This window comes from Panthera onca, chromosome C1 (genome assembly GCF_046562875.1).
Source record: "Panthera onca isolate mPanOnc1 chromosome C1, mPanOnc1 haplotype 2, whole genome shotgun sequence".
Taxonomy (NCBI): Eukaryota; Metazoa; Chordata; class Mammalia; order Carnivora; family Felidae; genus Panthera; species Panthera onca.
This window is the reverse complement of record NC_138346.1, coordinates 167,528,812-167,543,632: the sequence shown is the minus strand read 5'-3', so window position 1 is coordinate 167,543,632 and position 14,821 is coordinate 167,528,812. Positions and strand designations below refer to the sequence as shown.

Below are 14,821 nucleotides of genomic sequence, written 5' to 3'. Positions count from 1 at the left end.
AATGTAATTGATATTTGGTACTGTATTAGTCAGGGTTTTCCAGAGAAACAGAACCGGTAGGATTTATATATAGAGAGAAAGAGATTTATTATAAGGATTGACTCACAAGATTGTGGAGGTTGAGAAGTCCCGTGACCTGTAGTTGCCAGGCTGGAAACCCAGGAGAACTGATGATACAAGTTCCAGTCTGGACACTGGAAGGCTTCAGATGCAAGAAGAACTGATGTTTCAGTTTGGGTCCAAAGGAAGGAAAAGACTGATGTCAGTCAGGCAGTAGGAGTTCCCTTTAACTCAGCCTTTTTGCTCTATTCAGGTCTCCAATCGATCATGAGGCCTGTCTACCTTACGGAGGGCAATCTGCTTTACTCATTTTACTGATTCAGTTGTTAAGTTCATCCAGACATCCTCACAGATACACCCAGAATAATGTTTGACCAAATGACTGAGCACCCCATGAACCTAGACAAGTTGACACATAACCTTAATCATCACAAGCCTGTAACTATTTAATATTATGCAAATTTTTCTTCCTGCCCATTGTTTGCTTTTTAACTTTGGTTTTTTTTATGGTACAGAAGTTTATGTATGCATACTAACACCCTTATGCATGTGTAGAAACAAGATACAGTGACACTTAAATGTTTTAATTTTAATTTAGTAAATGTATTATTAAATTATAAATGTATATATATCAGGTGATAGTCAAAACTTTAGTTCTCTATCAAGGAGCTGTTTAACTTGGTGATAATATTTAAAATATATGACTATGACAAAATAATGGATTTATTCTCAAATGGAAGGGACATGCCATTTTAAATGTTATTTCACATTAGAACTCCAGTAGACAATGACAAGTATAATGTTATAAAGGGATATTACCAAGGGATGGTGTATATCTTTAAAATTTCCATCCTGAATACCACCAGAAGAATGCTTTCGGAGTTTAAATGTATACTAGTCTCCCTCCTATCCATTGCAGGAATATCCTCAAGAGAAAGCTTATAGATTTTTTTAAATGTCTTGATTTTAACTAATAGTATGCTTCTGTTTGAAATTAGTCACTCATATTGCCAATGAATTTTGAGCATACTATTCTCACTTGTTTCTGACTGCACTCTAGAGATATTCTGACTTAAAAAAAACCTCAAATCATCTAATTTAGGTTATGTTCCATTTTAAAAATTAAAGTCAGGCTATTTTTTAAAAAAAACATTTTATCTGGCAACCATATTGGGAGCTCCTCAAGCTGTCCAGCTATGTGTCAGTGAGTTCTGAGCATCTCCTTGGCTAATCCAAACTGAAGGCGCTCTTATGAGCTTCTCTACTAGTTTTCCTTGTTGTGCATACTGTTCTTTCTCATTGTCGCCATCTGTATATTTATAGCAAATAACCAGGATAACCCCACTGTGGACAGATTTCAAAACAAAACAAACCAAACCAAAACAAAACAAAACAAAACAAAACAACTATGCCACAAGGGACTATCTAAAAGTAGCAACATACTCATTCTCTCTTATATTCTCTAGCTTTTATTAGGCTCCACTCAACGTGTTTCACATTGGCTTTCCAAAAGGTTTGTTGTTTGATGAAGTCTTGTGAATCAGAAGAGTTCTTGGGATGTTGTTACCATGATAACATATGCCTCCAGAAATAAATTCTGGTTTCTGTTGTTTAGGGTTCATCTGGAGGGAAAGAAATATTATTTGCAAAACAAACATGCAAAAATAGAATCATCTTTTAATTAAGCTGATTCAATAGTCATTATGTCTATGACATTCATTATTACATTTTAAATTTCAAAGACTTCTTTGAGGATTTTAGGCTCATTTCAGTTCAGCCAACTGAATCTTCCATATGCAGCTAAAAAATAATGCTTTTAATTAATACCAACAAATAGTCATGGTTTTGTAAAACCAAAGAAATAACCTATTTTATTTTTTATTGACATGTTCTGATTTCAGAAACATATATTAGAAAGATTGAAGTCCAAAGGAACACAATTGTAATGAGGGGTCACTTTTGATAATGTATGATACCTAATTGTTGTCAGTGTGGGCAAAATAATATTAGTCATGTTAGTCATATTTGGCTTAATTTAGGCATCTGATATATTCTTATTTTATCTTATTTTTTGCATCTGATACATTTTAAATTTTTTTATTTTGAGAGAGAGAAAGAGAGAATGAGTGAATGAGTGTACGAGTGTGGAGGAGGAGCAGAGGGAGAGAGAGAGAGAGAGAGAGAGAGAGAGAGAATATGAGAATCTTGAGCAGTGGGGCTGGATCTCATGAGATTGTGACCTGAGCTGAAATCAAGAGTTGGATCCTTAACTGAGGAGCCACCCAGGTGCCCCTGCATCTGATTCATTTTTATGTTAATTTATTTTTATGGAAAAGTTTAGAAACCAAACTTTAACAGTTGTTACTTACATATTGCTTAAATATTTTTACATGTTTTACTTTTATAGTTTAAAACATCATTTTTGTGAATTCGTTTTTTAAAAATTGCTATTTTCTTATATTTTTACATTTACCCTAATTCTTCAAAATTCTCATCCCATGCAAATCCATGCTAAATTCTCAGAATTCTCATTCTGCATTAGTTTGTATATGAGGCAACACAGCTGTTGGATTATTTGAGTAGCTTGTAAAAGAAAGTATTATTGAGAATTAATTATTATATTTTCAGACAATTCCTAAAAAATAAGTACCACTTTTGAGAGTTTTTGAGTATGGGATTATATGATTATTCTCATTTTTTTTATGTCTAAAAAGGTGAGAATTGTCTTTAATCAGCAATGGAATTTTCCTTTCTTTGTACATTGATTCTTGGAGAGTGCATTAAGGACATGCCTTCAATGATGTCATGTATTTGAGGATCATGGGCAGAAGAGATCATCCAGCTGTCCTGATGTTGAAAGAAAACTCTTTGAAAAGCACTCATAGTGCTAACATTTTGGTATTATTCTCTTTAAGAAATATTAAAACAGGGGTGCCTAGGTGGTTCAGTCCATTAAACATCTGATTTCAACTCAGGTCATGATCTTGTGATTTGTGAGTTCAAGCCCCGCGTCGGGCTCTGTGCTGACAGCTCAGAGCCTGGAGCTTGCTTCAGATTCTGTGTCTCCCTCTCTCTGTCCCTCCCCCATTCATGCTCTCTGTCTCTCTCACAAATGGATGAATACACATTAAAAAAAAAAAATTAAACCAGAACTTTAATACTTGTTTATATAATTGCATATTCAGATATTTCTCTCTTATACTGGAAGTTCATTAGAATATTTTTTTAGAAAAGGTAATTGAAATATTGAGCTATAGTTTTTTCATTAAAATATAAATATATAATGCTAGATTCATGAGGAAAATGAAGCATGAATTTCCAAAAAGAGGTGCTAAGAGTGAAGTTATCTCTATGAACTAATGTATAACACATTGTGTAATGGAAACCCAGAGCTGGCATTAGGCATGGATTGGGCACTAAGACAGTTAAATACTACTGAGCACTACATGGTTTAATCTTAGATACTTCCTATTTATGTCTTGGTCAAAGTTATTAATTATTTTTCTATGTGTCTTTTTTAATACCCTGACAGAATTTATTTATTTGATAACTGCATTTAACTTGGCATATCCAGTTACTCCCTGGAGATTTAAGTTGTCATGCATGCCACCAAACACAACCTATGACTTTTTCTTGCCTACTGGAATCTCAAAGAACACTTCAAATGTGAATGAACATTATGAGGCAGTTGTTGAAGCTAAATTTAATTCAAGTAGTACCTACTTTTCTAATTTATCTTCCAAAACAACTTTTCACTGTTGCCTTTGGAGCGAGGAAGATAAAAACTGTTCTGTACATGCAGATGACGTGGAAGGGAAGGCATTTGTTGCAACAGTGAATTCTTTAGTTTTCCAACAAATAGGTAAGTATTTTAATGTTGTGAACATTAGATGTTATTTTAACTGTTTTAAACAAAATGTTTTCGTTTTCTGAAACTTGTATAAAATAGATGTCTTATAGATGGGATTCTTAACACATATCATCATTTTATATTAGTAATAAAATTATGATTCGTTATGTGACCAAACTAATGAGCCCCAAATTATTTGATATGTTATAAAAATAAAAGAAAAATGTAATGAGGGAACTCTTACCTATACCCTGTAAGTCAGGTTTTTGTACTCTTCTAAGTTTGCCTTATTTTATTATTATTATTTTTTATTTTAGAGAGAGAGCATGTGTAGAGGAAAGGGGTAGAGAGAGAAAGAGGGAGAGAGAATCTTAAGCAGGCTCCATACTCAGCCCAGGGTCCAATGTGGGTGCAATCCCATGACCCTGGGATCATGACCTAAGCCAAAACCAAGAGTTGGATGCTCAACTGACCAAGCCACCCAGGCACCACTAAATTTGCTTTAAAATAGAAAAATCACCCCTTATTTTGTTAAATATATTAAATATTCAAAACATTCAACTGTTGAATTAGTTAAAAAAATTTTTAAGATTAAAAAAAGTTTTTAAAGTAATCTCTACACCCAACATGGGGCTTGAACTCACAACCCCGAGATTAAGTGTTGCATGCGCTACAGACTTAGCTAGCCAGGCACATCAGAAGTAGTTAAATTTTAAAGCATTTATGAATAATATTTGTTCAAGCAAAGAATCTCTCTGCAGCCAATCCATGTTTTAAATCAAGGGGGTTTTGTTGTTCAAGTATAATGCACACTGAATGTAGTTAGCATAATTAATAATTCTACATCTGAAAATCTAAACAACAAAATTATTTCCAAGCCTTCTGGAAAAGCTAACAGAACAGCATCCATTGACTCAGTAATACAAAGAGACCTACAGTATGAAAGTAAAGGCAAGCATAAATATAGCACTTCTGTTAAGGGTTAATCAGAATTTCTCAACCTCAACCTTATTAACATTTTGGGCCTGACAATTCTTGGGTATAGGGAGGCTGTTCTGTGCATTGTAGGATGTTTAGCAACATCCCTGGCTTCTACCTAGATACAAGTAGCTCCTTCCCCAGTTGTGACAATCAAAACATGTCTCCAAACATTGCCAGATGCCCCTGAGGGCCAAATTGCCACTGGTTGAGCATCACTGATTAGATGGAAGAAACACTCTGGTTTATTGAAATCAGCTTAAGAACAAAGTATAAATATGCAATAAAATCAGAGTTTTAAAACAAGTTAGTAGTAATCACTCCCAGTGTCTCCAATGGAGTCCATAACCATTGATTAATAAAATTCACTTAATTTTTTATTAATATCAAACATTTTTTTAATGTTCATTTATTTTTGAGGGAGAGAGAGACAGAATGCGAGTGGGGGGGGGGGGGAAGAGAGGGGGAGACACAGAATCCGAAGCAGGCTCCAGACTCTGAGCTGTCAGCACAGAGCCCAATGCAGGGCTCAAACCCACAAGCCGTGAGATCATGACCTGAGCCAACGTCAGATGCTTAATTGGCTGAACCAGCCAGGCACCACATAACATTCACTTAATTTTAATTGAAGCATTTTTTTTTTTAATTTGTAGGGGAACTTAACTAGCCATTCCAGCAATTCAATGGATATACCAAGAATGAACTTATTAAGGCAGGGTCTTTGTGATGAGCTTTGAAATGATCCAAAAAATGTTAGTACTTCACTTTTGAAGAGAAATGATTATGATGTTATAGGTTTTTTTTTAAGTTTTATTTATTTTTGAGAGAGAGAGAGGGAGCACGTGCAGGTGTGTGTTGAAGCAAGGGAGGGAGGGGTAGAGAGAGAGAGGGAGGGAGAGAGAATCCCAAGTAGGCTTCTCACTGTCAACAAGGGCCTCTAGCCCACAAGCCGTGAGATTGTGACCTGAGCCAAACAGATTGAGCCACCCAGGTGTCCCTATGATGCCGTAGATTTCAGTTTTACACATAAATAAAGCTTGCATAACTAGTCACTTCTCACTTTAAATTTTTGTAACTGAAATCGGTAGGTTAAGTGGTGGTTACTGAGGATTTCAGCTGATTATTCTGCCACACATGCTGTTTACTTCATAATGGTTCAACACTGTTGTAAAATCCCTACCAGCTAGAAATCCTTCAAGTTTGGGGAATACGTTAGTGTTGTCTTAAGTGAGCCATTATTTATGATTGTTGCTATTCTTGCTTTTTAAATTACAACCCGCCAATAATTTATTGCCAGGTGAGTTTTTCAGTGCACATTGAAAGTATGCCTGCATCAGTTATACCTGGGGCCTGTAATTTACAATAACAAGAATTTAAGACATGAATCACTGTTCACATGTGAATCACTTTGCTTTTATTGCTAAAGCAGACACATAAATACTGCTCCACATGTGCTTGTATCTTGATATTGAATATTTTCTTTTCTCTTAGAAAGCAAGCATGAACTGAACTAGATGACTTTTGAGGTCTTTTGTCCTACTTAAGTAGTTCAAGATTAAAAAAATAAAAAGAGTTTGAGTAATTGAATTTAAGTCTCTTACTTTACCAGAAAGGAAACTGAAGGCCTAAGGGATTAGACCACTTGGGCAGATACATACCACTGGTTAGAGCCGGTTCTTTTTCTCTCAGAATAGGCAGTGGAAGTTGTATCAGAACACTGGTAAATTTAATTTAGTTCTTCTCTTTCACTGAGTTGTTCAGAATGTTTTTCAGATTTAATGTAGTTTATTTTTAATTCAGGTGCAAACTGGAACATACAGTGCTGGACGAAAGAGGACTTGGAATTATTCATCTGCTATATGGAGTCACTATTTAAGAATCCTTTCAAGGCTTATGACCTTAAGGTCCATCTTTTATATGTTCTGTAAGTACCAAATAAATTAATTTGGAAATTTCTATGACATAATTTCTTTTAAATGCAAGAGCTTCCATACACAGATGTGGATTATTAAAACTCTCCTATCCCTACATTTCCTTTTGTATCTATGGGAATATATTCTGAAAGAAGTATGAACTCAGTTCAGGGGTCTTAGATATTTGAGTGGAGGGGAAAAACTTGTTACACGTTTCTTTTTCAGGTAGATTTTTTCTTCGTATTTGATCATTTTATTCGCTTAAAAATAGAAGTGCTCAATATTTATTTGTGCTAGCTAGAGAGCCAAGATGATGGTTTGAGATAGCCATACACTTAGAATTCTAGCTAACACATCATTCAAGTGTTCTAATAATTCCAGTGATAATACATATCATTCCTTTGTAAATTTTAGCTCTTTAAATTTTTTTTCTAATTTGTCCTTTTGTGGGATGCTCAAGGAGAAAGAGACTCATTTCATTCAGTTCTGCAGTTATTGGGATCATACCACTGAGGGGCGACATGCTAGAAACTGTCCATATAAACATGAGTCAAATAGAATAGTAGTTACCAGGGACTAGGGGTAGGGGCAATGGGAGTTCCCCTTTAAATAAGTATAGAGTTTCAGTTGAGGAAGATGAGAAAAGTTCTGGAATTGGATTTATATTACCCAACAGTGTAAATGTACTGCTGTCACTGAACTGTACACTCAAAATGATAAATTTTATGTTATGTATATTTTACCCCAATAAAAATAATTTGAAAAGAAAGAAACTTAAAGATGCTGAGAAAAAAAGATAGTAATGATTTCTGCCTTTGAGGCATCACAGGCTGGTGGTTGGGGCAGATAGGTATAGGGCTTCAGTTTTAGTGGTTACTGTTGTCTGTTTGGGAGGCACATGAAGCCATGGGAACACAAGATTGTTGTGGAAGCCTTAGGTGGGGATAACTTATGCAGCTTAATTCTAATTCTAGATGACTGTAGAAGGCCCTGCTAGCCTTTGCTTCTTTGTGCAATTCACATTAAGGCGAGGATCCTGAAGGGGACTATCTGATTGGTGAAAAGGTGCCCTAGCTGCCAGTGTTTCAGCAGCACAAAATTCTGGGCAGCCAGGAAACCTAGAAAAATGTACAAAATAGAAATGACTGAGCTACAAACCTCTAGAGTCCCCCAAAGTAGTGGAGGTTGTAAAGTGGGAAGGACAGAGGAATAATGGGTAATGCACAGCCAAGGGTGGGCATTTAAAGGACAGGAGAGAGTGAGCTTGCTTCTAGATAATGACCCAGCAGGGAGGGAAAGTTTGAAGATGTAGTAGAAGGGGGACTATTGAAGATCTATAACAGAGTTGAATATTTAAATAAACAAGTTCCAGGAAAAGAGCACAGGTGATAGGTTGGTCTTGAAGGAAGCTCACCTCAACCTTGAGTACTGAGGAAAGAAAGGAAGCACTGTGGTAGATAAAGATATATTTGAAGTTTGGAACAGAAAATTTCCTGCTTTATTGAGCAAAATAGGTTTTAGCTCACAGAAAAGAATTACTTTACAATGTAGCACATTCCTACGATGACCTAAATATTTTGGATGGTGATCAAAAACTCACTGGGTGCCCATTCAAGAGAATTTCAGATATTGTCAGCAAGCTAGGGCAGCATGCTTGGTTTAAGAGCTCTGTGACCATGTGCAAGTATTTACATTTTGTTATTATCAAAATCTTACTATTATGTATAGACTATAGTTAAGTCTGGAGGTCTGCGTTTTTAGAAAAAAATATACATGAATATAGAACATTACAAAATTGCATAGTAACTTAGCTACAGTTGAGAATTTTCACTTCACTTCAGTCAGCCAGGTAACCATTGGTCTATTCATTACATGATGGTTTTTCTGGGTCAGACTCAGAAAATGAGAAAATTATGATAAATAAACTAGATTTTTCAACTCACATGATGAATTTAGCAGATTCTTTTGACCTGCTTTTATTTTGAACTCAATTTTCTAAAAATATCGGTACAGGAAAACTTGTCATAATTGCATGCAGTTGGAGGAACATTGTGGGTTTTTTTCTTACTCCTTTTTGCCATATTAATTGTTTTCTCCTTTGTATGATTGGGTTAATATATCCATTTTACCAATTGTCAATGCTGTTTCTGCCTTAAATTCTGTGTTGTCTGCATCTCTGGGCACTGTATCTCTAAATAATTTAAATAAGACTCCTCAAATCATGAGGAAGAGATGGTCAGTTTAATGAATAAGACTTCCATGGAAGAGAAAACCCATAAAGGTGGTTACTGTAAGAAGAGTTTTTAATCAAAATGCCCTTCTGCAGACATTAGCGTTCATGAGAGAAATCTTTCAAATGCTTCCATGTGTAAATAAGAATGGTTTTTAAAAGGAACCAAAACCTAACATTTATAAGGGATTTAAAGCCCTATAAATATGTCCCTTAAGGGAAAGCATTGTTTGAGCTCAGATATTAATGTTTGTCAAAGAATCCAAAGGAGAGATACCATAGAAATAGGCTACTTCTTTAGACGCTTTACCTTTGACCTGGGAGAAAAATCCTACTGTGTGCACCAGCCACTGAGTTCAGTGTGAGGAACCATGTTGAACAACTCAGACACAGCCCTTACCCTTCTGGAGCTAACAGTAAAGACAGAGAACATAATAATTTCAATGTGCTGTGATGTAATAAATATAGGGACTTGTGAAAACATATACAGGTACTAGAAGTTATCTGCCTGGGTTACAAGGGGGCAGAGAATGAACCAGGTAGAATGAAGAGCATTTGCAAAGTCCCACAGTCACATCTGGACATTGTGGACAAGAAAAGTTAAGTGTGGTTGGGTTGTAAAGCTGAGGGATGGTGAGAAATTGAAGTGGAAGAATAAGTAAGGGTCATCCAAGGTGTTTAGACTTTTGTAACTGCTAATACCTAGTTTACCTTGTCTCTTTACTGTTACCCTGTCACCATTCTTGGTGATTTCCACTTCTATATGGATGATCATCAATTTCTTAAAGGCTTTTCTTTCACTATTCTTGTTTTTTCACCTGACCTGGTTCACCCATTCTCGTGGACCTACTGTAGACCTTGTCATTACTGGTAAGCATGCTCTGTCTATAAGTTCAGTTTCAAGGATCCCACTCTTTGACCATCCCCCCTCCTCCTCACCTTAGGCTTATTCCCTCTATTACCTCAACCTCAGGAGTAATTAATTCTCCATGTTTCTTGGCTCTGTCCTCTGAGGTTCTTTTTTATGAAAGGCTGCATATCTCTGTAGCCAGGGAGTTTTCTCATATGCTTCCTGACAGCACAAGTTTGGACGTCCAATGGCTTCATTTCATTTTGTATCCTTTCAGTCTAAGCTAGCAGTGTGTCTGCTACTGTGTTCTCTCACAAGACCATACAGCCTTCTGTGGCTCTCACTGGGGTTCACCCCATTAGACAAAAGCCCACAGATCTCTAAGCCCTGGTCTTTGCTTAGAAGCCATTTCCTAGTGTTAACATCTTTACCCTCTGGAGAGGCCAGGCATCTCATAGCTTTCAAGTCTTGGTTTCTTTTGTTTAACCACCCTTTACTCAATGTGTACCTCTCCTCTTGTGGCAAGAGGAAACCAAGAGGCACCTTCAACACCTGCTTGGAAATTTCCTGCAGCAGATCACCCAGTTCAGTAGGTAGACTGTGCTTCCCATGTAACTGTGGATGTGTGACTTAGCTGTCTGCCTTTACATTACATTCTCTTTCCTCCAGTTTCCAGTCTGTGTTACTCACTTCCTCTTGTGCCCTCACTGTCATCAAACTCCACATTTCCACTCACAGTCTATTCAAGACAATTTAGGCTTTCTTTATCACACATCTCCAAATTTTTCTAACCCCTGTCCATCACCTGGTTCTAAAGCCACTCCCACATTTTTAAAAAAGTTTATTATGTATTCTGAGAGAGAGAGAGAGAGAGAGAGAGAGAGAGAGAGAGAGAAGCATGAGTGGGGTGGGGCAGAGAGAGAGGGAGAGAGAGAATCCCAAGCAGGTTCTGCCCTGTCAGTGCAGAGCCCAACATAGGACTTGAACTCATGAACTATGAGATCATGACCTGAATGAAAATCAAGAGTTAGATGCTCAGTCTATTGAACCATCCCAGCACCCCTCATGGATTCTCACTTTATTTTATAAGCTATAATCAGTTATTTTCATTTTTTATATTATTGGTCAAATTGCCCCATACTTGACCACTGGGAACTTATTGAAGCTGGCCCCTGTGTCATTTTGACGTGTCCCACCTTTTTTTTTTTTTTTTTTTTTTTTTTTTTTGAGGACTTCCTTACTCTTTAGTGCTACAGGATGTTTCAGGTTGATTTTATACTTTCCTTGCCGTAACACTGGAGTCAGCCATTTCTCCAAGGAGCCCTGCTTCCTTTTTATTGGAGAATGGTATTTACAAAGCAGTATCTGGGAGCTAGATGCTCATTGTTACTTGAGTGGCATTGTTGAAACATCTGGGCCTTCTCAGATACGTGTATGTATGTACTGGATACATGTATGTATGTACACAATATATGCAAGGTTTATATATAATATACACAAATCTATATTTCTGTATCTGTATATATATATATTAAGAGTAGGTATTCTTACTAACATTTCCCATTTTATTACTTTTTAAAGTTTGCTTATTTATTTATTTAGAGAGTGGGAATGTATCAGCAGGGGAGGGGGAGAGAGAGAGGGAGAGAGAGAGAATCTCAAGCAGACTTTTCACCTTCAGCGGAGAGCCAGATGTGGGGCTTGAACTCATGAGCCTTGAGATCATGACCTGAGCCAAAACTAAGAGTTGGACGCTTAACTGACTGAGCCATCCAGGTGCCCCTAATATCTCCCATTTTAGCCCCAAACCATAGGATACATTCTAGTCTTCCTTTTTCCTTTTTTCCTTTCTTCACTCCTTGTCTTCCCTTCCCTCTCCCTTCCTTGCCCTTCTTTCTTCTCTTTCTTCCACCAGTAAGAAACCTGGCTTCCATTTCCTACAGTATATAACCCATTTGCTCAGTCGTGGAATACATGTAAAGTAGTTTTGGAATTGGTAACCTATACCACTGTGAAAAACAAGCATGCTAACTAGAGTTGCTAGTATTTGTTTACACTCATTTTGCCTGTGCTAAGGCTAAGGGTTACAAGGTCAAAATACTGTGTTCCAAAGTTAATTAGGATATCCCTCCCCCTCTACCCACATGGTTGTATTGTTAATTTGATATACATTAAGGTTCATTTGTTTTTGTTTTCAGTCTTCTTTTTCTTTTTCTTTTTTCTTCGTCTCTTTTATCCTTGTTGATTTTCCATTTGTTTGGCACTATCTTACATTTGAAGAATACTTCATGTTTTACAAAATGCTTCTTAAACTTGTCTCCTTGATGAGATTTATCTAGGCCATTACTTCTCACTTGGAGCTGATTCACAAGATATAAAGTGGAACCAGTTATTTGCATTTCTGTCAAGTTCCAGGTGATACTGATGCTACTGGTTTGGGGCACTGATCTATGACTTCTTGAAAACAGATTCTTTAGCACCAGACCTACTGAATTCTTCATGGAGGGTCTAGGAATCTAGTGTTAACAAGTCTCCAGGTGATTATGATGATGAGACCAGTCTGGAACACTAACCTGGTCTTTGAAATTTTGGGGATTGGCAAAATAGATTTTTTGGGTAACATTTGTATAGATTTGGTAAAATTTGTATAGATTTAAAGTGACCTGTTCAAATGATGTATAAAAGTAATACTGTTTTAAACAATTCCTATGTATTGGTTTGTCTACTGTAGTTTACTCTCAGTTTATGTCACAGTCAGGAACTTGGATGGCACCATTTGATGCTATTTCTGTAGTAACTTAGTAGAGATCATTGCTTAGAGAAGTTTTAATATATTCATGGAAAAGTAATTCTGGGAATGAATAATTTGACAGAAGGTCAGAGGACAGAATGTGTTCTCTGTAAACCACTGTGGCTACCAGAAATGAAATTTCAGTAATAAATATTTGTATATCTAACTTCTGAGTAGAAAAATTACCCAAGTGATGAAATTTGCAAAGTAGCCAAATGTAAAATTTGATAAAAAAAATTTTTTTTTACTATTTTCACTTCTAAGTAAAGTTTACTCACATATAGAGATTAAATAAATAGTGGCACTGAATTTATGTGTGTACTGGCAAGATATAAGATATTTTGCTGCATAAAAAGTTTTCAAGGATTTCAGAAATTATTAAGTTTTGGTTATTTTAAGCCAAAGTATCTCTTTCTTACTTTAAAAATTTGATCATCATTTTAATCCTTATACATTAAAATGATCAAAATTTAGAGTGTTGTTTGATGTTCACAAATAACTTCAAACTTGTTTTGGAAGGTAAAAGAAGTTCTTATGCTGACTTTGACAAATAACAAAGGCTTTGACAATAACAAGGCTCATGTATTCCAGGTTTCACACAAACTCTGAAAAGCTTATGCTCTCACACATATGAGAAATATCTAATGTTTTCCTCATGGAAAAAGCAATTTGAAATAATTCTCTAATTCTTTAAAGTTCTGATCTATAGAAATATTGAGACGATTCAGATTATAATAAGTTTTTAGTTGTGGCTACCAATGTCTCTATGAATCCGCTAAATAAAATGGCAACAGCAGCAGTGAAATGTCTCCTGTGATAATAAGATATGTTGGGCATAATGAAGTGAGCACTGAGCATGTAAGCATAGGCTTCAAATGAGTTTCAGGTCTGTATGGTCTCCAAGCCTCAGTTTCTTACTCAGTTTCTTACTTACTTTTTCTTTGAAAAGTTGAATTAGGTCGTGATCCTCCAGCTGTTTTTATGTCAGTTGTAAATATGCTATATAATTAAATTTGATGATATATTTAATATGGATTCTTTATTTTTGTGTCCTTTGCCTTTCAAGTACCCAGCAGTAAGGAGTACAAAATGTTTTTGGCCAATAGCTGGGATTGAAAAATGTTTTCTTTAAGGGCCAGATAGCAAATATTTAAAAAAAAAATTTTTTTTTAATATTTATTTATTTTTGAGAGAGAGAGAGAGAGAGAGACAGACAGAGCATGAATGGGGGAAGGACAGGGAGAGAGGGAGACACAGAATCTGAAACAGACTCCAGGCTCTGAGCTGTCAGCACAGAGCCCAACTTGGGGCTGGAACTCACAAACCGTGAGATCATGACCTGAGCCAAAGTTGGACACTTAACCAACTGAGCCACCCAAGCACCCCCAGATAGCAAATATTTTAGACTTTGTGGTCCATACTGTCCCTATCACAACCTTGTAGCCATATGTAAATATATAAATGAATAAACTTGAGAATGTTAATGGACATTGAAATTTGAATTTTATGCAATTTCCTTGTATCACAGGACACTCTTCCTCTTTGTTTTTTTTTTCTTTTTTTTTTTTTACCTTCTGAAAATGTAAGAAACCATTCTTAGTTCACAAGCTGTACAGAAAACAAGTTTATTTGGCCTGTGGGCTGTAGTTTTCTCACCCCTGTATAGAACACTTTGAGAATTAGTTTTAGATTGATTTTTAGAGTTTCATGATGGGGTTATCTGTTGTGGTAGTTTGGAAAATTTCTGAATGGAAATGCTTTTTTAAAAAAATAATGAATTTGTTGCGAGCAAGTGCCAGAGGAAGATGGTGGTGTAGGAGGATGCTGGGCTCACCGTGTCCTGCTGATCACTTAGATTCCACCCATACCTGCCTAAATAACCCAGAAAACCACCAGAAGGCTAGCAGAACAGATTCTCTGGAGCCAAGCGTAGACGAGAGGCCCACGGAAGAGGGTAGGAAGGGTGGAGAGGCGGTGCGCGCTCCACGGACTGGCGGGAGGGAGCCGGGGCAGAGGGGCAGCCCACCGGCAAAGCAGAGCCCCTGAGTCTGGCTTGCAAAAGCGGAGGGGGCGGATGGAGTGTGTTCGGACAGCAAGCGGGATTTAACATCTGGAAGGTTATAAGCTAACAGCTCTGCTTGGAGATCGG

General features: G+C 36.6%; 1 protein-coding gene and 1 long non-coding RNA gene across 9 annotated transcripts in view; one reads left to right on the top strand and one right to left on the bottom strand.

Moving 5' to 3' along the window:
* LEPR (leptin receptor) overlaps positions 1-14,821 on the top strand; it is a 122,740-nt gene that overhangs the window by 43,643 nt on the left and 64,276 nt on the right. For all 8 annotated transcript variants that reach the window (XM_078451811.2, XM_060621181.3, XM_060621183.3 and 5 more), the window contains 2 exons: positions 3,593-3,922; positions 6,689-6,812. In XM_078451811.2, coding sequence (XP_078307937.2) covers positions 3,593-3,922; positions 6,689-6,812 — 454 coding nt within the window. The remainder of the gene's footprint in view (positions 1-3,592; positions 3,923-6,688; positions 6,813-14,821) is intronic.
* Positions 1,510-9,808, bottom strand: LOC144617241 (uncharacterized). The gene is made up of 3 exons (XR_013557564.2): positions 9,342-9,808; positions 6,547-6,710; positions 1,510-1,682 (listed from the first exon to the last, which is right to left on the bottom strand). It is a non-coding gene; the product is annotated as an uncharacterized LOC144617241 (long non-coding RNA).